Raw genomic sequence first — 27402 nt, 5'->3', positions numbered from 1 at the left:
TGGCTGGCTTGCCAGCCTCAAGCAGCTAATCCTCACGGTCTCCAGATTTGGACAGCTCCTCCAAGTTCCTTACCAAAGTGTTTTGATTTGCACAAATATCTGGTGTGACATGTTTTAATCTTAAAACATGATTCCTTTTCAGCAAGATCTATAGTAAATTACCTTCCTCCTTCGTTCAGGTTAACCACACATAAGAAGACTTCCTTTTCACAGAAGTCTTAAAAAAACAATTTCTTTCAAAAGCAGAATGAGAAAATATAAAAATCTAATAAATGTGACAGAGTAAAACGACTCTGTAGAGGTTTCTCTTATATCTGCTGTGACCAGAGCAGATATTAAAAGTTGAAATAAAAAGGAAATGAGGGGCCAGCCCTGTGACATAGTGGTTAAGTTCGCCCACTTGGCTTCAGTGACCCCAGGTCCCGGGTAACGATCCCTGGTGCCGAGCTATGCACCGCTTATCAAGCCATGTTGTGGCAGGCATCACAGACATAAAGTAGAGGAAGATGGGCACGGATGTTAACTCAGGGCCAGTCTTCCTAAAAAAAAAAAAAAAAAAAGGAAGTGAATCAAATGTGAACATTAAGGAACCATCTTTGCAAGCTGGCTAAACAGCTGTCTACACTTTCACTAGACGGCTGAGCGCCGGCGGGATAGAAGAGGTTAAACTCCAGCTGCTTGTGTGTTTCAGCTAAAGTTACACGGTGGAAACACAACCGTAAGTGGTGGCGAGAGAACTGTGCTTCTTCTGGAAAAGTTTTGCGTCTTCGGCCCACATACCGCAGGCAGCTGCCAGGCAGCCCCCAGCACGCGCCTCCGAGTGCACTAGCGCGCGCAGTGGCGGATCCGGCGATGAGTTTGGTGCCACTGGGGGCCCCCCTTTCACTTATGGGTGAAGCTTTGTCAGAGCCGTTAATGAGCGTGTGATAAGGCTTTTCTAACTCATCCATCCATCCATCATCCAACTATCCATTCATCCATCCATCCATCCATCCTTTGTCTCAGGGCCAGGGCCTGCGCTCAGCACCCCTGTGTCCTTTAGCCCACGCAACCCAATGGGACTCCCGGAGGACGGGATTTTACGCAAGAGGAGGGTGCAGCTGGAGGACAGCCCTAGGCCCCCCTCACCTCGCGAGGCCCCTTCGTAAGAGGCTGGCGCGCTCTGGAGCCGCCTCCGGCCGCGCGGGGGCGAAGGCACCCAGCCTCGCGTGAACCCTTCCCCTCCCCCAATCCCCAGGACAAGGAACGCGCCGCGTTCCACATTCTCCTGGGCCCTCTAACTCCGAGGGCCCAGACCCCGGCCGGCCCGAGCGGCCCCAGCAGGTGCCAACGAGCGCAGGCAGTCGCTCAGGCCGCGCCTCCTTGCGGTCGCCGGGAGCCGGCCCTCATCACCCGGGCCAGGCGGAGGGGTGGGTGCCGGCATTGGCGGGCTCTGCAGGCGCCCCAAAGGCCTGGGACAGCGTCCCGGCCCAGTCGACCCCAGTCCACGCACAGGCAGCTAGGGGCGGGGCGGGGCGGGGGGGGTGGCGGGGGGCGGGGCGGGGGCGAGGGGCGGGGCGGGGGTTGGGGAGGGGCGCGTGGCGGCAGCTTCCGGGCGCTGATTGGCTGCAGGGGCGGGGGCGGGGCGGGGCGGTGGGTGTGAAGGCGTCACGCTCAGGCCGCTCTCTACTCCCTCCTTCCTCGCCTTTGCGTCCCGGCTCGCTGCTCCCGCGTTGCATCATCTGCAGCGTGGGGCCGCCGTGGGACGGCTGGACGCGGCACGATCCGCTCAGGCCGGGGCTCCAGCCCGCTCTCCCGCGTCTCTCCTGGCTCTCTCCGCACCTGCTTCTGTGTCCAGGCCGGGAGTCCCCCACGGGCCGGCTCCCAGAACCCGCGGGGCACAGCTAGCGAGCCTCGCCAGCTCCGCCTGATCCATTCATTGAGAGCCCCGTCTTTCCTCAGAGCCCAAGTCCCCCGCCTCCTCCAGCTCGGAGCCGCGGCCAGCGCCATGGAGAAGAGCAGCGAGACCAACGGCTACCTAGACAGCGCTCAGGCGGGGCCTGCCGCGGGGCCTGCCGCGGCCGGGGCCGCTGCGGGACGCGAGCGGCGCTGCGCCCGCTTCCTGCGGCGCCAGGCGCTGGTGCTGCTCACCGTGTCTGGGGTGGTGGCGGGCGCAGGCCTGGGCGCGGCACTGCGCGGGCTCGAGTTAAGCCGCACGCAGGTCACCTACCTGGCCTTCCCTGGCGAGATGCTGCTCCGCATGCTGCGCATGATCATCCTGCCGCTGGTGGTCTGCAGCCTGGTGTCGGGCGCCGCCTCTCTTGACGCCAGCTCCCTCGGGCGCCTGGGCGGCATCGCCATCGCCTACTTCGGCCTCACCACGCTGGGCGCCTCAGCGCTCGCCGTCGCTTTGGCGTTCATCATCAAGCCTGGGTCTGGCGCGCAGACCCTTCAGTCCAGCGACCTGGGCCTGGAGGTGTCGGGGCCTCCTCCGGTCCCCAAAGAGACAGTGGACTCTTTCCTCGACTTGGCCAGGTAACGGTCCCCCACCTTGGCGTTTGCGCAGTGGGAGACACCGCTCTCTGATGCGCTCCAGTTCATACATACACACGTACCCTCATATATTCCTAGGAGTTAATTCTTAATTGGCTGCTGGTGGCCTTTAACATTTTTTTAAATATAGAAATAACGTCTGGAGTCTGCATGCTGACCACACCTTTGCAAACATCAGCCAGGGCGCACCTGACAATCTCAAGGAGCAGGCCTGCATCTTTTAGCAAGAGCCAGTCTTACCGTTAGGTCGGAGTGTGTGTTAGGGAAGATGCAGCCGGCTCACCTGTGCTTTATTCCTTATACTCTCTGGCCGCCTACACCGGTAAAAACGTTACTCCACGCCCCTGATAGGTTCGCCTCATTTTCTCCCCGCAGTGCCGGAAAGCTTCTGGGAGCATCGGTTAAATTTTGCCTGTTGGGTCGCCCTCGTCTGTAATCGATGGCCGCCTCTATTTCAGCCCTCTGACTGGGAGGAAGCTGGCAATTTTTTGAAGAGTTGTCAGTGGATGTGAGGATAACAAGACTGGGGTTAGCCGCGTGGGGCCCATTGCCCAAAAACATGCCTCTCTTCTACGCTTGGGGCAGGTTGCTGCTCACCCCATAGTCAGGACCACTTTAGAGGATTGTGAGTTTCAAGGGGCTTTATTTGTGGGAAGGTGTGAGTTCTGGAGGGGAGGGGAGAGAAGCATCTTCACTTAGCTTTGCCTATTTTTTGTCGTTCTTAGAAATTGCATTGCATCCCTTGAAATGCAGTGTAGTTTCTGTGGATCATTTAAAGCCTCTGTCTGGGCCTTTCTTGGTTTCTCCATTAGCCCGGAGTTCGTAGATGGGAAAACTGCAACCTGGAGGCATTCTCTGACCTGGCCAGGTTCAGCCGAGTGAGGGGCTCAGCTGGCTCTCCCTCTAGGTTTCCGATAATTCTGGGTTCGGGGCCTTGGAGGTAGGTTTTGTCTTGAGTCACTGAGGCAAAGCTCCTCATTCCTGAGGCTGTTGAAAAACAGCAAATCCTGGGCAAAATGACTTGACTTCCTGCTATTTCCATTTCTCCCTCTGGAAAATGTGATGACTGTCTGCCACTTAAGAGAGAGAGTGTTCATCTAAAACTACATTGAAAAAAAATCTCTGATGAGGGGGACCGAAATGTTCTCACCAAGAAGGCAGGTGGAGGCGGCCTATTAGGACTTGGATGAGATCACAGAGTTTGTTTAGCATCTGGCAGCTAGACATTTAGAGTCTTTAGAGGTCCTTAAAGTTTGGGGACTCACTTTTAGGTGGGTGCTGAAAACAAAGTCTGCTGAGGTTGAGAGTGCCCTAGACTTATTACCTTCAGTGTGTCAGTCAGCTCTCCCCGGGAAGGAAGTTGATTATGGGGTTAAAGGATTCCTTTTTGCAGGGGTCAGTGGTCCAGGGAAGGGAGTGTGGATGCCCCGCTCTGACCTGCTGGTGGTGCCCCATAAGGAGGCTCAGTAGCATTCTTTTATCCCCAAGAGAGGGGCAATGGCCCAACAACAGGGGGTAGGGGCTGAGGGGAGGGGGTACCTTATTACCACCAGTCCCAGAAGAGACATCTTATTTCCTGATCATGGTTTTCTAGTTTTGGATCCAAGCCTCTTCAGTCCTGCTTCTGAAGTGAGTGGTGACCCAGCCTCGTGGCTTAGCGGTCAGTGTAGGTACAGCCTTTTCAGTGACTTGGGCTGCAGATACAGGAAGGGACTAAGAGAACCTTTGTCGTGGCTTGTTGGGAATAGCTAGCATTTCATGCTTCCAATGGCCAACCTCATTTAATCCAGCAGCTCATGGATAAAGGTAGGGCAGGGGGTGTGATCCTATTTTATGACTGAGGAAACTGAGACATGGAGAGACTAGGCCATTTGCTCAAGGTCACAGAGTGGTTTATCAAAAGGGGGATTAGAAAGTTCAGGGCTCTCTTTCTCCCACTCCCCTCGTCCCCAAGTCAACATGCCATGGTAATGACACTGTGCTGCTGGGCTAGTCTGACGGTCTCAGAAATGTTTGCTCTAGGCCCAAGGAGGAACCAGGTGAGGGTATGATTGCATCAGCCAGATGCTCCTTCCTCTCAGCTCCTTCCTCTCAGCAGAGGAGCTGAGCCCCTTCCGTGAAGGAAAGCACGGGCGTGTGCAGCTGCAGGCTTTCACGTGGAGCAGCTTGTGTGAGGAAACAGTCCTGAGGCTTGTGGAAATGCTTCTTAGGTCTGGAGAGTCTCTGGATAAAAATTTTAAAGTTGCTTCCTTCAAAGAAACCCCGGGGATGCCATTTTTATGACTCTGGGCATGTTCTTTCGCAAAGGCAGGGTGCAATGCTTTCTGCCTCTGGGCACTTGAATGAAATGAGATTCTGCCAGTAAATACCTCAGTTCTCCAGCAGGCTCTCACCTGGTCACTGCCCAGAACTTAAACACCTGCAAGGGGTGGGAGAAGTCTCTGGGATTTAGTGTAGCTTCCACCAAAGCTTTGCTAAAGTCCGTGATCTTTCCTGGTGGCAGAGTGCCCCAGAACTCCCATGGGGTTTCTTTGCCATCATTTCTAATTTATTTTTTCAAGATGAAACTACAAGTCAGAAAGAAATGAAGCTAATAGATATTCATTGTGCCTTGTAGAAAATTCAGAATGCCGTTGCCAAGTGATGTGATTTCCCAACACACGATGGATTAGAAATGACATAGTAGACTGGGGAGTGGGTGTGAGGCACTGGCGCTAGGAGCAGGCCCTTTATTGCTGAGGAATTATGGCGGATGTCAACCGGCAGGTAGGAAAGTCACAGTCTCCCCCTGGGCAGCCTGGACTCGCTGCCTGGGGACCTGGAACAGTACAGGATTCTCAGAGCTGGGTGTGCCCCTAGTGATTGAGCTGTGATTTTTCATCCAAAAGGAAATGGTTTGGGCACCAAAGAGACAGACACAGATTGTCAGGAACCCAGTCCTTGTGGAACTTATGGGTCTGCAACAATGCTTACTGATTGTGGGTCCTAGGGCGTGTCCGTAGCTTTCTGTGCCTTGGCCTCCTCATCTTTATAATGAGGTCATGAGAACAGCTACCTCACAGGATGGTTTTGAGGGTTAAATGAGTTCTGTCTGTACAGCTCTTAGAACAGGATGGCCCAGTATATGCTTGCTCTTATTATAAATGGAACGATACCACAGAGTGATTGTGTTTTTCCAGTTCACATGAGCTAATGGGAATGACTCTCTTTTCATAATCTGAAATAAATGAGAGTAAATGGGAAGAAAAGGAATGTTTAGGGGAACCCAGGATGACTTGAAGCTAGTGTCTCTTTAGGTATATTGGGAACCACATGGAGCCTGGAGAAAAAGAAGTGAATGGTGACTAAGTTTTGGACTAATGGAATCAAACTATGGGAAGTTTGGAAAATAGAGAAAAGCTCAAACTAAACACAGAAGAGCCTTCCATTCTGAAATGGGGCAGAAATCCGCACATATCCTCGCTGCCATTCCGGTTTCTTTTTTTCCTGCCTTACATGTTCATGGTCTCCAAAGTTGACCTCAGTTTTCTTCAGCTGTAAATGTAAAGGATTGAGGCAACTGGCTTCTAACATTCCTCTGGATGCTGAAATTTGTAGTTTTCAATGGAAACCCAGAGGCTTATTTGCAAAGGAAGCAGGTAGGGTCAGCTCCTCGGCCAGGACTCTGGACACCAGCAGCCAGAAGAATGGCCTTGGGCCACTGTCTTTTGCAGAGGGTGGCAGGGTGCTACCATGTGCCTGGTAAACACAGTTGAGATTTTGCTTGTTGCCCAGTTTTTTAGGCTTTATTGTTTTTTCTTGTGCTCATTTTCTCAACAGTGGACAGTGCCTTTCCCTTCACTGAGGGAGACACAGGGGCTTACTTTCCTCCCCAAGGACTGGCATGAATGTGATGCCTCTCAAGCTGCAAAGAACACATTTCTTTAATCCATGCCAGGAAACCTATTGGAGACGGAGATCTAATGTCAGCGCCTAGATTGCAGTCAGAGAGAATAGTAAATCATTTCTTCTAAATATTGGCCATGGCAGGTGGTTTGAGCTATGCCTAGGACTACTCTTCTGTAGGCAAGATGAAGACTCTTAGCAGATCTGGCAAGGACCCAAATTAATGGAAGTTTCTCAGCCTGACTAGTCACTAAAGGGAAAAAATGTCAGCTTGCAATTAAAAAAAAGTCTTTAACACGACGCTATTTCTTCTACCACCCAGGAGAATACTTGAGTAGTTCAGAGACTGAAAAGAGCATAAACCCAGAGAGGCAGCATGGTAGTTACTAAGAGCAGACACTGAAGGCGACTACCTGGGTGTGAATCCAGCCCTACCACTTACAGCTGAATGGACAAGTCATTAAGCCTCTCTGTGCCTCAGTTTCCTTACCTGTAAAATGAGGTTAATAATAGTATCTGCTACTTACACTTGTTAAGAGGATTAAATGAATTTATATTTGAGTGTCTTGCTAATGTTCTGTGTCGCAGGCTCTCAGGGACAGCTGAGGGCTACTTGATACAGAGAATGAGTGCTCCTAAAAGGTCCCCTACCACGGGGGCCCAATATTAGCTTTTCCGGCAGGGATCTAAAACTGGATGTGGGCCTTAAAAAGAGGGCGGGTTACTCCCCAACCCCTACTGTCACCATAGCGTGAGCCCACCCCCTCTGCCCTTCCTCTGCTCCCAGCCTTGAAGGGAGTGCCGAAAGGGCACATCCCTGTCAACTGCTCTATAACAATAAGCACTAGGGATAATAAATATTTATCAGGTGTGCCATATCCTGTTCTGAAGAGTCTTTGAAATTTTCATCAATTTGGTAAAGAATTTTTGAACTTAAATAAAAGGAAATACTTCTGGAACAAAAATATACATAAGCAAAAGTAAATTGTTTTACATTCTTCTCATATAGAACAGGAAAATGCGTACCACCCTTGACAACAGGATCAGAAGAAGCAGTACCAGATGTGTAAAGAAGGACCATTTTTGAAGTTTTCATTGTGTGAACTGCATGAGTCTGTACAGCCCCACTAACAGAACTTCTGCCTTCAGCAGCTCGGCCTCAGCTCCTACCAGCTTTTCTGTTTGTTTTAAGTAATGTGCCCAAAGATTCCTAGAGCACTGGAAAGCCTTGTCCATTCTCTCTCCGTGTGGGTCTCAGGATTTAGCAGTATGGTCCTGGCATTTGCAGATGTCTTTGACTTAGACTCACGATAAGAAATACATTTTAGATTATGGCATCCCCACATACACAACCTGAAATACAAGTTCCACAAAACAGCATTTTAAATGTGATACATGCTGATATTTTCTGTTCTGTCTAATGTTTGACATCTTTTATAAAGTGCTGATTAGAGCCAATAACTTGATTTCATGGCCTACTAATGTTTGAGAAACTTTGGTCTAATGTATATCTGGTATTATGTAATTCAAGTAAATTTCTCAGGATCAAATAACAGAGAAAAGAAATATTTGAGGATTTGAATAAGATAGAGTGTGCAGCGGTTAGAAGCACCCTAACACCCAGTGAAATTGGTGCTGTGCAGAGGTAACCATGAGAAGACCATTGGTCCTTCTGATTTCCAGACTCTGGATCTCAAAACTCCAGATTTGCACTGTCCAGTATAGTAGACACTAGCCACAAGTGGCTATTGAAATTTAACTAGTTTAAATGTAAATAAAACTAAAAATTCAGATCCTCAGTAGGACTAGCCTATTTCAAGTGCTCAGTAGTCATGTGGCTACCATATTGGACAGCACAAATATAGAAAGTTCTATTGGACAGTGTTGGCCTAGATGGAGCATGAGTGGGAGATGTATCAACTCAACGTCTCTGGGCCTTGGTGTTACCATGGGCAAAATGAGGGAGTTGAACTTGATCACTGCTAAAATCCCTTCCAGCCCAAGTTTTCCTCACTTTGAAAGCCCACAAAGTTACTGTGTGAATGTGAGGATTTGGGAAAAGTGCCCAAAGACAGAGCTCTGGGGAGCAAAACATGACGAGCAGCTGATCCTGCATGCAGGAGAGCTTAGGAGCAAGAAAAAGCCAGAGTTCATGGTGGTATCTGTGTTTAAAAGCCACAGGAGCGAGGGGTAGGAAGAGGGCAGAGAGAGCAGAGTCAGAGGACTGACCCTGCCCGACTATGAGACTTACCACAGAGCTACAGTAATCAAGACTGTAGTATTGACGAAAGAATAGGCAAATAGATCAATGGAACAGAATAGAGAGCCCGGAAGTAGACTCATGTAAATACAGTCAACTGATCTTTGACAAAGGAGCAAAAGCAACACAATGGAGCGAAGATAATCTTTTCAACAAATGGTGCTGGAACAGCTGGACGTCCACATGCAAAAAAATGAATCGAGACACAGACATTTCCTCCTTCACAAAAATTAACTCAAAATGGATCACAGACCTAAGTGTAAAGTGCAAAACTAAAACTCCCAGAACATAAAGCTGGAGAAAACCTAGGGGACCTTGGGTAGGGCAGTGCCTTCTTGATATGACACCAAAGGTACGATCGGATCGAGGAAGAGTGCAGAGAAATCTTTTGCTTTACTCCCACAGCCTCCGCTCCTTGGCCCTTGGTGCGCACAGGAGGGGACTGCTCCTGCTCCTAGGCTGTCTGTGGCAACCAGAGGGACCAAGGGAAAGGAGTAGGATTTTGTGGATGCACGAGCTTCAGCTCCCTGCCCCCAGACGATTCCTTCCCAGGAATAAATATCTGAGAGCTGAGCTAAAGTTCAGTCATCCCTTTGAATGTGGTTTTTTGGGAGGGGTTATGAAATCACTGCATCTTTTTTAACTTTTTAAGCAATTTTAAGGTATGATTTACATACAATAAAATGCACCCATTTTAGGTGTACAGTTCAATGAGTTTTGACAAATAGATAACTCATTTAACCACCACCACAATCCAGACTCTGAACATTTCTGTCATCCATGACCCTTCTCGGCAGTCCCCGCTCTCCACCCCTGGCCCCAGGCAGTTTTGGAGAGAAAATTCTGCTTTCTATCACTATAGATTAGTTTTGCTTTTTCTAGCCTTTCACATCAATGGAATCATTCAGCGTGTACTTGTCTGGCTTCTTTTGCTCAGCACGATGTGGCTGAGATTATCCACATTGTGTTTATCAGTAGCTGGTTCCTTTTTATTGCCAGATAGGATTCCATGGTATGGATTTATCAGAATCTGTTTGTTCATTCATCTGTTGACGGCCATTTGAGTTTTGAGCTATTATGAAGAATGCTGTTATACATATAGGTCCTTTTTGCAAACATGTATTTTCATTTCTCGGGTAAATATCTAGGAATGGAATTGCGGGGTCATATGGTAAGTGTATGTTTAACTTTAAGAAACTGCCAGCATACATCGTGTTCTTCTTAGGAACTTGATTTTTTTGGCAGGCGTGGCTGTTTTGCCTCTAGTGTTGTCTGTAGCCCTCTGTTCATGTTGGGTTTTGTAGATTAGATACTGTAGACTGTCTGAAAACAGGTGGATGTGTCAGTGGCTGTTTGGTTTACAAGTTCTGGGTTAGGGTCAGGGTCCATTCTGGGTGAGAAGGTATTGGGTTATTGTTTATGCTAAAGAGACCAGGCAGGCCAGATAGAAGGGCTTAAACAAATAGTGTATGCTCTTTGGAAGAGACTGCATTTCAAGGCTGTGGGAAAGGCTGTGCTCGCACCCCTTGAGGAAATGGCTGATCCCTGAAGGATGCAGGGTATTTGCAGGAGAAATTGTTCCCTGTGGGGAAGATGGAGGGCTTCTAACCCAGCTCTTTCCTTAACTTCCCTGCCGTCTTAGGGGGAGAACCCCGTGGCCAGCTCAGTCTGGGAACTACTGACAGTTGTGATGTGGTGGACAGGGAAACCTGTCTCCTGACCTGTTTCTGCTTCTAACTAGTATAGCAAATGGAAATGAGATACCAAACCTATGCCCCAAGATTGAAATGTGTAAGAAAGGTGCTTCATAGTGAAAATAATAGGCAAATGTAAGTTGCTATTCATTTATATGTTAAAGAATAGCCAATGCAAATTGCTAGTCTGTTTCTGCCTTTTTTTTTATTTAAGTAAATATGTTTGTGATAGGAATGAAATTTCTGATCACCATTTTGCAGTGGTTAATTCAACTCACAATCACGTTTTGTCTGCTTAAATGCAGACGTGTACTTCCTGGTATTCTCTAAGTATGTTCTAAGCAATTCTGGTCATAGACAAGTAAGTTTGGGAAATGCTGTGTTGCAGTCTCTGGATGCTGGCTGTCTTGTGGAAGCACCCTAATTGTACTAATGAAGTCATTTCTGCATCTCATTAACCCTGTTGGCTGTTGTATTAGTTACCTATTGCTGTCTAACAAGTTACCAACAATTTAGCAGCTTAAAATCACACACATTAATTATCTCACTGTATCAGTGGAGTCAAGAATCCTGGCATGGGTCTTCTGCTTCAGTCTCTTACAAAGCTGCAATCAAGGTGTTGGCCATGGCTGAGGTCTCATCTAAAGGCTTAACTAGGGAAGGATTCACTTGAGGTCACATGGTTGTTGGCCGAATTCAGTTCCTTGAAGTTTAGACTGGGAGCTTCACTTCCTAGTTGGCTGTTGGCCACTGGCCACCCTCAGTTTCTTGCCACATGGGCCTTTCCAACATCAAACATGCAAGCTCAGCAGGAATAAAGAGCGTTTTCTGGCAAGATGGAAGCCACAGTTTTATGTAACCAAATCATGAAAGTGACATCCCATGACCCTTACTGTATTTTGTTGGTTAGAAGCAAGTCATAGGCCCCACCCACACTCAAGGGAGGGTATTACACAAAGGTGTGACTACTGGCAGTCCATCTTAGCCTCTGCTTGCCAAGCTGGGTTGCAGTCAGACCTGCCTACCTCTGAAACCAAATGCACTGCAAATAGTTGCCTAGAGATGCTAATGCTAGGTGAACAACTCAACCACAAAGTAAGAATTCGCGGATAAGTTTGGCACAAATTGTAAAGGAGGGTCCAGAGTCTTTTACTCTCTAGATTTATTCTTATAGGAAGTGAGTAGAACAAAATGGACTGTCAGTGGGATTTTCTTATATATCAAGGCCAGCATCCTGCACAGAGCCTGACCCAAAGAAGGCCTTCAGTAAAAACTGTTTACATGAATAGATTTTAGCTTCAAAATAGAGCTTAACTTGATCAGCTCTATTATCCTGCTTTTGTAGCAAGTATTTTATAATATCCTTCATCTTGAAATGAAATCCAGGTATTTCAATTCAAATGTAGGTAGAATTTACCTACACACGTAATCTCAAAACATCTGTCTTAACTGTAATATCAAAGACAAGAGAAGAGTAATTTATAATAAAAAATAATGTGTTTCAATATGTAAAAGAAAGTGGTTAGGTGCTTAATTCTGAATTTAGAGTCACCATTAATGAGACAGCTATAAATGCAGCTATAAATTTATAGCTATAAAAAGCTATAAATAAAATATAAAATAAAAAGCTATAAATGCAGACAGATACTTGATCCTGGTGTTTGCCATTGGTGATGTGATTTTCCAGAAAGATGAACAATTCAGAAAATTTGGAAGATGCACATTTGGAAACACTCTGAACAAAACAAAAAATAATTATCCCACATTTTACACAGGAGTTGCACTCCCAGAAAATTCAGTGTGTGCTCAAGTTGTGCAAAAAATACCTTGTTTTGGAGCTAGTTTAGGCTCAGGTAATTATAAATAAGGCTTGCATCTACAGGCATGTCATACAATACATTTGAAAGCATGAGGAACTTGAGACCTTTTATTGTACTGGACTAGGCTACACTCAGCAGAACAAGTGGCTGGGCCCTGGCGCTTCCCCCTACACACACTCCGCCAGTTTCAGGAATGCCCCCCGCTTATTGCGACAAGAACACTCCCTTGCATTTCACTGTGGGCAGCACCACTCCCCCCTGAAAACCACTGCAGTGGGGCTTACCCTCTTGGGGAAAGGGAAGTGATGCAGTTATTCTGGTCTGGGTGGACCCAGTTAAGCCTAAATATCCACGAGTACCATGAGGGAGAGGAAGATAAAAATTGGTGCATTCCAAGGATCTATTGTGGCCCAGTGGCCGAGGCATAGTTCGGGGCTTGGATCAAGCAGAAGACCCAGTAACTGCTGAAGTGGAGAGAGAGGTAACTCCGTGTTAGGCTGTCAGGATGGGCGTCTTAAAGAGGGCACTTCGAGCACTGAATTTTAATAATACTGATGAAATGCTTTCTTTTCCAACAGAAACCTGTTTCCTTCAAATCTTGTGGTTGCAGCTTTTCGTACGGTAAGGCCTGATGCTTTGCTAAAAATGTGAAACTGACGGGGGAGGAGGATGTGTAAATGACTGCTGTAGAGTTAGGTAGGGTGGAAGAAGGAGCGACAGTATCATTAACAAAGCTTGGCAACATTGGCCTGAAGTTTTATAGATGGGCCCCTGGAGTGAAAACAAACAAAACAAAACAACACTAAACAAAAAAAATCCCCAAATTTTTCTAAAATATCCCACTGGTTCCAACATCTTTTCACATCACCTGAGAAATACCTTCAAATCACATTTCAGGAATCTGTTAAGTATTTTAGAACTTTTTAAGAAATACACATATTTTTTCTGATTATAAAGGTAATATATCCTCATTGTAAAAAAATGAAAAAGTGCAAAAAAGTGGAAGAAAATAAGAATCACCCATAATCACTACCTAGAGCTACCCATTAACATTTTGGTATACACCCTTCAGATATGTTTTTTCTATGCATGCACACACACGTTTTAAAAATAATTATACTACACATATTGTTAGTTTGTACACACACTGCACACATTGTTTTGTCACCTGCTCTTTTCTTTTTTTTTAAAAGATTTTATTTTTCCTTTTTCTCCCCAAAGTCCCCCGGTACATAGTTGTATATTTTTTTTTGTGGGCCCTTCTGGTTGTGGCATGTGGGACGCCGCCCCAGCATGGCCTGATGAATGGTGCCACGTCCGCACCCAGAATCCGAACCGGTGAAACCCTGGTCTGCCGAAGCGGAGTGCGCAAACTTAACCACTCAGCCACGGGGCCGGCCCCAGCCTGCTCTTTTCTAAGACAATATATTGTGAACGTTTTCCCAGGCCGGTAAATGTCCTTCCACACGTGTCGTTGGCTATGTTCCACTGTGCGAGCAGACCGTCAGTTTACTCCCTCAGCCCCTTGGTGCTGGGCATTCAGGCTGTTTCTAGTTTGTCCTTCATTTTAGCAGTGCTGCAAGTCATGTCCCTGTGCCATGCTTTGCACAGAGAAGGAATATAAAGGTCTATATTAGATGGACTAATCTGATTGCCTTTTTCAAGTGAAGACTTGCCTGTTTCTCCTCACAGTCTTTTTAAAAAAATCTGCATATCAGCCCAGCTGTGCCTTGTGTATATAATATGAGGTAGGAGAAAAGTAAAAGGTGTGTGGGGCTTTCAGTGCCTGTGACAGAAAGTGTAGGATGGGGTTTGTTTCCCCTGCCACCCCTGATCACAGGACATCTGAGCAGCTCAGCCATCTGAAAGCTTGGTAAATCGAAGCCGGGAGAGCCCAGAGCTCCTCCAAGGCAGGCAGAAAGCAGCCTCCAGGTCTGTGCCCCCTAAGGGGCTCCCACAGATAGGTCAGAAGCCAGATGTCTTTAAAAGAGGTCAGGAAGGGGGTTTTATAACAGATTCCACTCGATAGAGCATCCTGCCACAGGGAGTCACCTGTGTGCCTCGTGCAGGAGTATGTGAAGTCAACCGTCGGACCAAAGTTTGCAGAGACGGTTCACTTCTGCCAAGTGAATCTCCCAGAAGTCTCAGCCAGAAGACGCCGCCTTGCCTCACATCCTGTGCTTTGTAGAGCGGCGGCTCAGGCAGATTAGAAACAGATGGTGAGAAGCAGTCAGGCTCAAATAAGTTCTGGAACAAGGTGGAGCACAAATAAATGAATGAAAATAAAATGACACATTGAAAAGTGGACTTTGTCTTTATGGAATTAATACAAGCATTCTCCAGATCGCATCAAACTATGAGCATGTAATTGTGCAGACCTTCTCCTCCAAACCATTATCTGAGGGACGGAGGAAATGTTCCCTGTTTTCTTGGGTCCCTAAATAACCCAGAGGCCTCTTGGAGTGCATGCTGTCGTGGTCTTAAGTAGCTTTTCTGCAGTTCTCCTAGGCCTTGTCAGGCCAACCACGTGAGGAGTGCCCGGAACCCTTGGAATGGATGATGAGGAGTAGCCGGAGGCCTGCAGTGCTCTCCGTTCCTCTGGTTCGGTCTTCACCTGTGAACTGACAGTGGATTTTTCTTTCTCTTGCTCACAGTATGCAACTGATTATATAGAGGTGACCCACAACACGAGCTCTGGAAACGTAACCCGTGAAAAGGTAAAGCTCTTTGTAAGATCACTTGTGACAAACACTTAGAAAGCAGATAATGTTTCTTCACTGAAGGAGCATCCACAATGCATCTTTTTCTCAGCAGGGCTGGAAACTTTGGGGTTAGAATGGACTATTTGAGGCACACAGGTTAGGTTTGCTCCTTTGGCTGTTTACCAGCTTGGCCAAAGGCCAGTGTCTGGAGCGTTGGAATCTTTAGTGAATCCATTTCATTGAATTGGAACTAACATCCCCTTTCTTCAAAAAATATTTTATAACACCCATTCTGCTATTCTGAAATATAATTAACAGATGACTTTATCTACCTCTACACGTGGAACTTGTCTTATGGGCTTAACTCACTATAGCTGTCATTCATTCCATGTATTTTTTGAGTATGTATTATTTGCCAGACACTGGGCTAGGTCCCAGGCTTCATGATAGAGGTGGAAGGGACCAGGACTTCAAGGATTATTCATTCCAGCCACAGAGCTGTCATGGGAAGAAGGAGGTACTTTGTGCTTCCCCCGCCCCCATATACAACTCCCCAGGGCTGAGGGGCTCTGAGTTCTACCAGCCTTTCTTTGGTTGAAGGAGAAGTTCCTCAGACTCCTTCTCCCTTTGAGTTTCCTACTCCTTGGTTTGTGAAATTGCTGAAGGTTAAAGAAAACATGAACCTTTTCTCATTCTGGCATAGCGTTTCAGTCAGCGTTTCGGACCAAGCAAATGCATGTTTAATTTTCACTCATCTGCTGAAACTTAGACCCTCTGTCCCCGCTGATCCTACAGATCCCCGTTGGCACTGAGATTGAAGGGATGAACATTTTGGGATTGGTCCTTTTTGCTCTGGTATTAGGAGTGGCCCTAAAGAAACTCGGCTCTGAAGGAGAGGAGCTCATCCGTTTCTTCAATGCCCTCAACGAGGCAACAATGGTGCTGGTGTCATGGATCATGTGGTGAGTGTCGCCCCACTGCCTACTCTCTCTCTCTCATTTCTCCTGCCATCCAAAAAAGAACCCGACTCTGCTCTTCTAGATTAACTCTGTGGGGCCACCTGGCTCAGTGCTCTGCATGTGGTTGAGGCATCATGGGCCATCTTGGTACAGCAGGTGATGGAAGTGGAGATGATTTCTCCTCTTGTCCAGGACCTCAGAGAATCACTGACTTCCTCAGCACCCACAGTGACCCCTTAGGGTTCTATCATAGGTTGTTTGTTTATGAGTTCCCACCATCATCTCATATTTTATGGGATGCCCATATCATCTTGTGGGGCAATGAGTTCCATGTTTGCTCTGTGCTGAATAAAATAAGGCTCATTTATCTTAAACCTTCAAGCTTCAAAGGGGCCGCTTACTGTAGTATTTCACAGCATGGAAGACTAATCCATCTTCACCTCATGCATGTATTAACCAGAATGGTCTTTTTTTACAAAAATGCTTCATTACATAATATCAATGAATGGGGTTATTGTTTAATAAAACCCATTAGATTGGTTTCTGGCTAAAAAGTAAAAATTTGACCATATCCCTCAAAGTAACTTCTCAGAAATCATACCAATTCCAGTTCCAATGCCTCATAAGCTTCATCCTGCTGTTTTACTGAAGCCAAACTTCTGTGGGTTTTAGCTTCTGCCCATTCGTTGTTGAGAAACTATCCTTTCATGCACAAAGCATTTTCCTTATTGTCAAGCCTTAAATATCCCACAACTTCTCTCTCTCAGATGGCGCTGGGGACTGATTTTAGGAGAGAAGCCTGGAATTTGGTGGGAAAGTTTAGAATTGAGTGGGAAGCACATCCTGAGCCCCCACTGGTGGTGTTTATCTTGCTCAACCCAAAATTCCAGAATCTGACACTCTACCCTTGCAAACATGGTGCTTCTTATGACTGTTGTTCTCGGGAGAAAAATATTTTCAGAAAGGGAAAAGTGTTTTCCTCACATGTCAAGTTCTTTTCCTGGCTTATTTTTTTAGTCTGAAATCCTCCCAAAGTTTGGATTAAAAGAAACCCTTTGCGAGAGAGTGATGTTCCTATGTTAAGACGTTCGTTTTCAGTCTGGAAACCAATCTGCAGTCCTTCCTTCAATGGGATGTACTAGTTACATAAGCAGGTATTCGGTAAGGCAGGCCCTGCTGAGGCTCCAACTGCAGCGGGAGATCTGTGGCCTGGAAAGTGTGTCTGAGGTTTAAAATGCCTTAAATGGAGAAAGGATCTCAACCAGGTGTGGGCGGGGTCTTCAGTAGTAGCTCTTTCTGCTTTCGTTCCTCCTCTGATGACCTCCTCTGATGTCAAAGCCCCTGCCCACCCTGAACTATTCGCAGAAATAACTTCTCGATGGATTAAGCACACGGTCAGCAAAGTGCAGGCCACATGGTCTCTATCGCGACTATAGCTCTGCCACCGTAGGGCAAAAGCAACCAGAGACCCTTTGTACTCGAATAAGCGTGCCTCTGTTCCGTGCATTAAACTATCCAGAGGGGAAGGAAGGACGAAAGAAGAGAGTCCTCTAAAAGTAGTAGAAGAAAATCTAGGAGTAAGGAGTCTTCCTCAACAAAATATGAGAAGTAAAAGCCATAAAAAGCTGCTGAATTTGACTACGTCAAAATAGAAAATGTTTGCATGTAAAAGCTACCTTGAACAAAATTAAAGACAAGACACTTGTTGAAAAAAATTGATATCTGTTTACAGATAGTACGTGTGTATATACACACACACACGACCTGGAAGCATTCCTATCCAAGGGACAGGTACCAGTTCACAATCTGTTTGTCTGTCTGCAGTGAGATTTATAGGGAAGTTGAGAATAGTGTTTAGAAACTTTTATAGCAATTTCATATTGCTGCAACATTCAAGCTCATGATCATTTTTCTAATATTTTATTTTTATTGTCTTTCATAAGAATATTGGTCCATGACTGGCTGCATAGAAATAAACTGGTCTCTCACCAAAGAGAGTTTGAGAAGCACTAATATAAAGCGTTCTGATTATTGAAAAAGAAAAAAGACTGAATAAACAATTAGAAAATGGGCAAAGTATGTGAGCAGGCATTTCATAGAAGAGCAAATCTGAATGACAGGTAAGGATTTTAAGGGCTGCCCAACTTGTTAGAAATCAGGGAAATGAAAAGTTTGGTTTTATCAGGCATCGATAAGGTGAGGACAGGGTTTCTCACCAGCAACACTGTTGACGTTTTGGGCTGGATCATTCTCTGTTGAGCGGTCTTGTGTACCGTAGGATGTTTATTAGCATAATCCCTGCCTCCACCCCTAGATGCCAGCAGCACCCCCTCCCCAAAATTGTGACAACCAAATGTGTCTGCAGACATTGCCAAATGTCCCTGGGGGCAAAAGCATCCATGGATGAGAACCAGTGGTGCAGGAAAGGATTATTCTCCTAGACAGCTGGCGGGAATGTGAATTGGAACAGCCACTTTGGAGAACAGTTTGTCAGTATCTACTGAAATTTGAAATATGCACACCCCATAACTCAGCAGTTCCACTTCTCGGTGTCTCTACCTCAAGAACATAGGCATGTGGGCACAAAGAGACCTGTTTGCAGCGTTGTTTGCAATGATGAAAACCTGGGGACAATGTAAATGTCCATCGGCAGGGCAATGGCAAAATAATCCATAGTATTTCAGTTCTGAGGATAATATTTAAAAAGAATGAGGTAAAGGCGGAAACATCCCAAATATCCATTGACAGGTGAATGGATAAACAAAAAGTGGTATAAACATACAATGGAATATTATTCAGCCTTAAGGAGTGAAATTCTGACACACGCTGCAACATGGATGAACCTTAAAGACATTATGCTAAGTGAAATAAACCAGCCACAAAAGGACAAGTATTGTATGATTCCACTTATAGGAGGTGCCTAGAGTAGGCAAATTCATGGAGACAGAAAGTAGAATAGAGGTTACCAGGACAGGAGGAGCGGGGAACAGGGTTTACTGTTTAATGGGTGGGGGGGATGAAAAGTTCTGGAGATGGATAGTGGGGATGGCTGCACAATAATGTGAATGTACTCAATGCCACTAAACTGTACACCTAAAAATAGTGAAAATGGTAAATTTTATGTTATGCATATTTTACCACAGTTAAAACAAATGAGGTTTCTGTGTATTTGAAAGAAGAATGTATTCATGCATTGCTGTGGGATTTAAAATTAATAATACTGCTTCGAATATCTCTGGAAAGAAAACTCAATAAACCAGTCACATTGGCTATCTCCAGGGGAGAAACTGGGTGCTTGGGGGCAAAGCGGTGGCGGGAGACTTCACACTCTTCACCCTTTTGTACCCTTTGAAATTTGAACTATGTGACATTATCATTTATATAATTAAAATTTACAAATGAAGTCAATGGTTGCAAAATTCTTCCTCAATTTATATGAAATTCAAAACAACAGACTTTTGTTCTTGTACCTCCCATGGTTCATTCCTTCCCTTCCTGCCATTAAAAAAACCCTCACGCTCCAGGAGTGTTCCCAGAGGGTCATTGTTAATGACTTTTTCCCACGGAATCGTGTTTTCCAAACTACAAAGAACTTAAAACTTCACAGAAGTCCCAGCTTTGGTTCAATTTTATATCACAGCAATTCTGCGAAATAGGTGTTAGTCTTTTGTGTTTCTAAATTCTCAGAACAAACCTGAGCAAAGCGGAAAGTCAGGCTCACAGTCTCAGGGGCTTTGATCCTTAAGAGCTCCTTGCCTTTCCACTTGGGAGGAGCCTATGGGGTTGGTAGCATCCATGTGTTAAGAACATAATATATCCGAGGGGCAAGAAGTCTGGGTTCCGGTCCTGACTCCATTAGCCAGGGTGATTCATCATGTTAATTTTACTCAGTTTCATGGCCTGTCAAATGGGCCCATCCTTTTCTATTCCTCAGGGTCATCCTAGGGAGAGATGAAGACCGCCTAGTTGAAAGTCCCTGTGTTCTGTATCTGGAAGGGCCTGCATCTCCCAGCCCCATCGTCGCACCTCTCTTACTGACAAATGCCCTTGCTCATGCTCTAGGTATGTACCTGTGGGCATCATGTTCCTCGTTGGAAGCAAGATAGTGGAAATGAAGGACATCGTCGTGCTGGTGACCAGCCTTGGGAAATACATCTTCACATCTATATTGGGCCATTTCATTCATGGAGGAATTGTTCTACCGCTTATTTATTTTGTTTTTACACGAAAAAACCCCTTCAGGTTCCTCCTGGGTCTCCTTGCACCGTTTGCAACAGCATTTGCCACTTGCTCCAGGTGAGTGGGTTCTGGGTGCCCTTGGCTGCTCTGAGCCATATTAATGTGGAAACAGGTAAGGCCAGAGGTGGATGCACAGCTAGCATCTTGACGTGTTTTAATCCCTTGAAAACTCTCTAAGCTGGTCTCAACTGATTTTTTTGTATTACCAGCCCCAATGCTCTTATGGAGGTGGGTTTCTGGGATTGTCAGAATGAGGGATTGCCTCATTCCCTTCTCCCTCCTGCTCCCTGAAAGTCAATCAAATTGTTATTTCACCCGATATGGGCCCTCACTCTAATGAGTAAGACCTTTGCCTGAGTAAAAGAAGGCAACCATTTAACTCAAAATGCATCGCAGAGAAGTTTCTAGAATGACACCTGCCCAATTCTCCCTATGGATGCATGAATTAGAAAATAAGACCAAGACACCATCATCACCATCATGAGGGATGTGTGCTCAGCTCTCTAGGAGTCCACAGTATTGTGGGATTATCTAATTTAGCACAAAAGATACACCTTGTCATTATTGGAAATCCCTTCGAAAAAAGGTTGGGCTTTCCCAATATGTTAAAGAAAACTTTCAAAGGATGGCAGCACATTGTTTCATTCACACATTTAGTTTTTGCCTCTCTACTGCATGTTTCCTCCCATCCTGAATGGCTGTTTGTATGATGGAGTAGTGGTGGTGAAAAGAATTAGGGAGGTAAGTTTCTCTGGCTTGGGCAGATATGAACCTACTTCTGAGCTGCGCCAGCCATCCTCCTCAGAGCCTGCAGAGGCAGCTGGAGAGAGCAGGTCTTCTCCAGGGAACATCGACACGGTTACTCTTTCCAAACTCTCAGAGCCATTTCTGCTTCTTGGCCTCAAAGGAAAAAAAGAGAATCATAGTTTGCCTTTTACTTTTTTGGGGAAAAAAAAACCATTCAAGAGAGGAGATGCACATAAAAAGTAAATAGTTATTTGTTCTCTTAAGAACATTTTACACCACAAGGCAATGTGTGGTTCCGGAGAAATTTGGAACAGGTGTATCCAGGTAAATAACACAACAGGTAAATCTAGGCAGTCAGATTCTGAATACTTTGGGAGTTGACAGAACCCCTTGTTGTAACAGAAACTTGGAAACATTTTGGATTTTTCCCTTATTTCAAGGAGAGAAAGCCAAAAACTAGGATGGTGCTAATTGCTGTGTTCCTGGGTCGGAGCTGAGTACTATGTTAGCCTGGCTGGGAGGGCCTGTTCTCATGGCGGGCTGTTTTTCCATTTCTAGCTCAGCAACCCTTCCTTCTATGATGAAGTGCATTGAAGAAAACAATGGTGTAGACAAGAGGATCAGCAGGTTCATTCTTCCCATCGGGGCCACCGTGAACATGGATGGAGCAGCCATCTTCCAGTGTGTGGCCGCGGTGTTCATTGCCCAGCTCAACAACATAGAGCTGAAAGCAGGACAGATTTTCACGATTCTGTAGGTTCATTATTCTTTCCTTCACCTGTAGGTTTGGGTCAAAACTTGAGGTTTTTCTCGTGATTTCCTTTGAAAAACCTCATGAACACCAATCTTGCCATAACTCCGGTGTCTCATTTGTAAAGTGAGGACAGCATGAATTCATTGCTTGAAGAGAGTGAATCATTTCTCTAGGGCTCAGCTAGCAGAATCTAGGGTTGTGTGGTTTTCAGTTTCATGCAGTGGTTGCCATGTTCTGCATTTCTCTGTGCCCACTGCGTGCTCTGTGTTAATTGCTCACCCTGCTTTGCCATCCCCTAGAGTGACGGCCACAGCATCTAGTGTTGGAGCAGCAGGCGTGCCAGCTGGAGGAGTTCTCACTATCGCCATTATCCTGGAGGCCATTGGGCTGCCCACTCATGACCTCTCTCTGATCCTGGCTGTGGACTGGATTGTGTAAGTAGCAAGTCCTAAGGGCACCGAATAAAAGAAAGTCTGTATTGAGTTCCCTAGGAGCTTGGCACTCTGCTGGGCCTGGGGCATGCAGAGAAACTTAAAACATGCTCCCTCCCTGGTGAGGGAGCCCACACGCAAGACATTTTCCATTTACTAGTTGTGCGATAGGAGCTGTTCTGGGCTTTGGTCTGCTCCTCTGTGAAATGGGAAGAATAATTGAACCTACACCAGAGTTGTGGTGGAGGTTAAATGAGTTAGCACATGCACAGCACATAGAAGAGTTCTGGGCATGTGGTAAAACATTCAGTAAATATTAGTGAAGAAAGACACTCCTGGCCAGGCTAGTCAGAGCCATGCACGGGTTGACCTAAATACTGGAGCCTGGCACTGGGCTCATAGCTCTGCCCACTGTGATTGGAAAAGGTGGTTTCCAACCTTTTTTTCTTTTTTTTGGTAAGGAAGATTGGTCCTGAGCTAACATCTGTGCCAATCTTCCTCCATTTTGTACTTGGGACACGACCATAGTATAGCGTGATGAGCAGTGTGTAGGGCAACGCCTGGGATCCGACCCCGTGAGCCCTGGGCTGCTGAAGTGGAGCCCACAGGCTTAACCACTGCACTAACCAGGCCGGCCCCAACCTTTTTTTTTAAGCCCTAGAAACTTGAAGGGGTTTCTCAGAATCTTTATGGCAACTCAGAGCAATGAAGGTGAAATGTCCAGCATTGTCGAGACAACTCATCAGAGGGAACTCAGTCCCGGAGCTGGTGAGTTAGACAGGACCAGAGGCTCTGTCTCCTTCCTCTGCCAGCAGCCTCCTCCGCATGGGGAAGGCAGGCCTCTGAGAGGTGCTGAGGCAGGAATAGGGCAATAGGGCACCAGCGGGCTGCCCGGTGGAGATGTGAGGTCACACGAGCCCTCGCCACCCTGTGGCCTCTGATGCCGCAGCCCTCAGCTTCTCCGTGCCCTCAGGCAACTGCACATTTTCCCCTCTCTTCAAAATGGGCACAATACTTCCTCTGAGCCCCGGGGACGGAGAGTGGCTATTGGGCTAATCTATGGGAAGACAAGCTTCTGGAAAGGACAGTGCTATTTGTTGTGAGACGGTGTTTGCCAACAGCCGTGGATTCACATGAAGATTAATATTCAGTAGAGATGCAGTGTCACAGTGAGAAAAAGAGGGGAAGCTCCCACAGTGTGAGAGTGAGTGGGGCACAAGCTGGACGCAAAACTGTATCTGTTATTATCCCAGTCATCTGCGACTTTTATATGACGGGCCTATCCCACATAGGATACACACATAGAAAGTAACTGCAGGGAAACAGGTCAAAAAATGGGTACTGACCGCTCAGAGCGGTGGAGTATGGGGGGGACTTTTGTTTTCTTCTTCATACTTCCCTTTTTTCTAAGTTTTCTACAGTGAAGGTCTGTTACTTTCATAAGAATAAACGTATTTAAAGAAAATCAATTTAGAGTAAAATGAGGCCTTATGCCCTCAGTAGCATGCTCTCCAGGAATCAGCAGGGCCCCCTCAGGGTCACGGCTTCTCCAGTGGCTGTTCAGCCTGCTGTGACTGGGCCGCCCCCATGGTTGCTGCAGGCAGCATCAGCTGTAATGCCTGCCTTTTTCCTTTTTAAAAAAAAATTATTTTATTAAAATCATATTGGCTTATAACATCTTGTAAATTTCAGGTATACATTATTATATATCAGTTTCTGTATAGACTGCATTGTGCTCACCACTAACAGTCCAGTTTTTATCCATCACCATACGTATCTGCCCCTTTACCCCTTTCTCCCTCCCCTGGCCCCCTTCTCTGGTAACCACCAATCTATTCTCCTTATCCCCGTGTTTGTTTATCTTCCACATATGAGTGAAATCATATGGTGTTTGTCTTTCTCTGTCTGGCTTATTTCACTTAGCATAATACCCTCAAGGTCCATCCATGTTGTCACAAATGGTACGATTTTGTCTTTTTTATGGCTGAGTAGTATTCCATTGTGTATATATGCCACATCTTCTTTATCCATTCATCTCTTGATGGGCACTTAGGTTGCTTCCATGTCTTGGCTATTGTGAATAACGCTGCGATGAACATAGGGGCACATAAATCCTTTGAATTGTTGATTTTACGTTCTTTGGATAAATACCCAGTAGTGGGATAGGTGGATCATATGGTATTTCTACTTGCCTTTTTCTTTTCTCCCAGGGACCGCACCACCACCGTGGTGAATGTGGAAGGGGACGCCCTGGGTGCGGGCATTCTCCACCACCTGAATCAGAAAGCCATGAAGAAAGGGGCGCAGGAACTGAGTGAGGTGAAAGTGGAAGCCATCCCCAACTGCAAGTCGGAGGAGGAGACGTCGCCTCTGGTGACCCACCAGAAGCCCGCTGCCCCTGCAGCCAGCGCCCCAGAACTGGAATCAAAGGAGTCAGTTCTGTGATGAGGCCGGGCGTCGGGCTGGCCTGCCCGCAGTGGTGCCCCGCCCTGTTAGTGCAGCCGCGGGACACTGGCACGCCCTCTCTGACTTTTAGCCTCCCAGCAATGCTTTGGCCCCGTCACCAGTTTGAGGATTACTTCTCACACAGGCATTGGGCTTCCCAGCGGGAACTGGTTGCCGAGGACCAGGACACTGATGTTTGGCCTGATCCATGTCCAGGCGCCACCGTGTGTGCACCCGGGCTCTGTTTGGAAACATGCCCTCGGGCTACCAGGCTCTGGAAATAACAGTCTCACCGGGACCTGGTGGTTAAAGTTTGGGAAGATGCTGGTGTACGCCTCATCGCACCCAGTCAGCTCTGCGCTGGGTGCTTCCCCGGCAGACCTAGGGGTTTGCAGTCATCTGTCACATTGCCTTGTGAGCCGAAGTAGTTGGAAAAGTTCCCAAATTCTTAGCCTTGGCTGGACTTCGCTGAGCTGGGACTGAGGTGTTCAGTGTGTGCTGGGTGTGGCTGGCTTCTGGGTCACTGATGGCTGGTGGTGGGCTGGATGTATGTGCTGTGCGTTGTCAGGTTAGAAATATTCCAGGTGGTGTTAGCACTGCTAGGGTCTCTGGTCAGTGTCATTGAGTAAATAATGTAAATTCGGAGGTAAAAGACAGGAGGGGGGAACGCAGCCTGCAGAGGGAAAGGAAGCACCCTAATCAAGACAGGATGACAGAATGCACACACACCATTGTCCCCACTCTCCTCCCAGCCCTGGGGAAGTTTTCTGCTTCCGTGACCCGGGCCTCTGACAGCTCTGTGGCTTTATCCCCAGCCACTCTGATTTGGCAACAGGCCAGAGAGAGGCCTTCTCCTCTTGGGGGGTGTGATGTGGTCGGCGTGTTCAGGACCCTTGTTGGTTTATCAATCTATTATTTTAGTTCAACTAGACCCTGCCTACAAAGCTGTGTTGCAGCAAAAAATTTAAAAAATAAAACACAAACCCTCCCACTCATTGGAATGGGGTGCCCCCATCCCCAGATCCCCTGGCTTGGGCTGATTTCCGTGGACTTGGTTTGAATCTAGGTGAGGGGGTGTTGTAGAGAAGACCAGCATTGCCAGGGACAGGGAAGACCGAAAAGGCACAAGACAGCTGTTCCGCGGTGTGACCTGCAGCGAGTCCTGGGGCCTCACTTTACCCCGTGTGTAAAATGGGTTGGTGTCACCTGCCTCTTACCTACCTCAGAGGGATTTGGTGAGGCGAACTGAGTGGGTCCATGAGAACGACCGTCTCCCTTCTTGGATAGTGAGTGCTGACACCCCTCTGCTCTTCTGATTCGGTACCAGTGGTACCTTTCTCCCGGAGACCCCATTCTCCTGGTCAGAACAGCTTTGATGAGCAGGGCCTCGTCCTCCATGTGCATTAGCAGCGTTATCACGCCACTCGTTCTCCCCGTAGTTCTGTGACAGCATCAGCGCTGCCTCTCCCGGATGTCCTTCAAGTGTCGGTGAGTTCACTACCCCGCCTTCCACGCTTCCCGGTACCTGACTTCCGTGACTCCCAGACCCAGGTAGTGTGTCTGTCACCCCACAACGGGCCATTAAAGCTCCCACACTTTCAGCCTCGTTCATTCCCTTGTTTTCCCTGTTGCTGTGGTGTTGCTGTCACCCGGGCCCTATAGGAAGGGAACACACCACTGCGATGTGTGTCCCCTTGTGCTGAGGATGGGTGGACAGGACAGAGACAGTCAAGCGCCCTCATATTAAAATGAGGGGCGTGTGCCTGAGCAGAAGGGGTGGGGAAGAGCCAAGGGCACAGAGCTGGCCCGGCCTGGTGGGAAGGCCCAACTCCCTCCAACTCAAAACCAGCTGAGCCACTCCCACCTCCTGTGAAGCCAGGAGTGACCAGGGACTGAGTCGAGAGGTGCCTCCCTGGAAACTCACCCTCCGGCCACAGCTTGTTGCTGATACCTTTCTGTTTTCAAAGGGGAAACAATCACCTTACTTGATTCCAAACTGCGAATGAACATTCACTGTTTTTCAGGTTTCAGTGCATCTCATCTGTCCTTCTTCCACATATATACGGCTCTATATGTACACATATACGCATACATATTTATGTGTGTATGTATGTTGTTTGGCTCCAATCCAAGCAAGTTTGAATGTGGCCAGAGGTGAACTAACTCGAAGTTGTGTGGCTTGGGCATCCTGGAGTTCCTGTTTCTAAAGATGAATTTCACAAAATGTGGAAATTAGAGCTGGACAATGAGACCCAGTGACTGCACAGCCTCTTTCTTGGACCTGGAAATGCAGTGAGGAGAGTGCATGGCCTGGAGCAGGGCCCTTCCGTATACAATCCCAGTGATGAGCACACCCCTTCCCCTGGGAGGAAGAAGGTGCTGCTTTTCTCATTTTTCAGTCCACGAGAGGAATCAGACCTGGCTGGCGAAAATCCCGCTTTCTCATTGTCTGAAGATGTCTCCCCGCTGTTCTCTTCTAACCTGTTGTCATAGATACTGTTCGAGTACTGTTCGTCTCTGACTGTTTTGTACGCGTGACATTTGCCTTAAAACATAGCAGTCCTCAAAAATGAATCCAGTGTTTCTACTAGGGTTTGTGTGTTCCTTTATTCCTTTCTTGTGTTTTGAAGTGGCATTTACTGATGGAGCTCTTCTGGGGGATGGCCTGCGGGTAACTGGGTTGATTTTTTTCCTGCTGCTTTTAGCCAGCTGGCCCCCCTGAGGCAGAGTAGGGCTGTTCAGGTGGGCAGAGCTGGGGCAGAGCTGGCAGTGGTGTGGGTCGCATCCAGCCACTTCTGGGCTCCTATTCAACCCTGGCAGGGCTCTTGCAAAAAGTGAGTGGTTTTGCCACATACCTCATAAAGTTAAGTCTTGTTAGAACAACTAGATGAACGGGCCCTAATTGAGCATCTCCTGTAAGCCAAGAGCCGGGCT

The 27402-nt window shown here is 47.0% G+C and overlaps 1 protein-coding gene across 1 annotated transcript; it reads left to right on the top strand.

Annotated features, from left to right (window-relative positions):
• Window positions 1-1631: 1631 nt before the first annotated feature.
• Window positions 1632-27055, top strand: SLC1A4 (solute carrier family 1 member 4). Its single transcript, XM_014836782.3, has 8 exons — window positions 1632-2514; window positions 12770-12812; window positions 14846-14908; window positions 15689-15855; window positions 19915-20148; window positions 21397-21591; window positions 21892-22026; window positions 24234-27055. The coding sequence occupies exons 1-8, from the start codon at window positions 1988-1990 to the stop codon at window positions 24466-24468; spliced, it is 1599 nt and encodes a 532-aa protein (XP_014692268.1). The 5' UTR covers window positions 1632-1987; the 3' UTR covers window positions 24469-27055.
• The last annotated feature ends 347 nt before the right edge of the window (window positions 27056-27402 follow it).

This window comes from Equus asinus, chromosome 6, assembly GCF_041296235.1.
Source record: "Equus asinus isolate D_3611 breed Donkey chromosome 6, EquAss-T2T_v2, whole genome shotgun sequence".
Taxonomy (NCBI): Eukaryota; Metazoa; Chordata; class Mammalia; order Perissodactyla; family Equidae; genus Equus; species Equus asinus.
The sequence above is the reverse complement of the archived record's forward strand: the minus strand, read 5'-3'. Positions and strand labels throughout refer to the sequence as shown.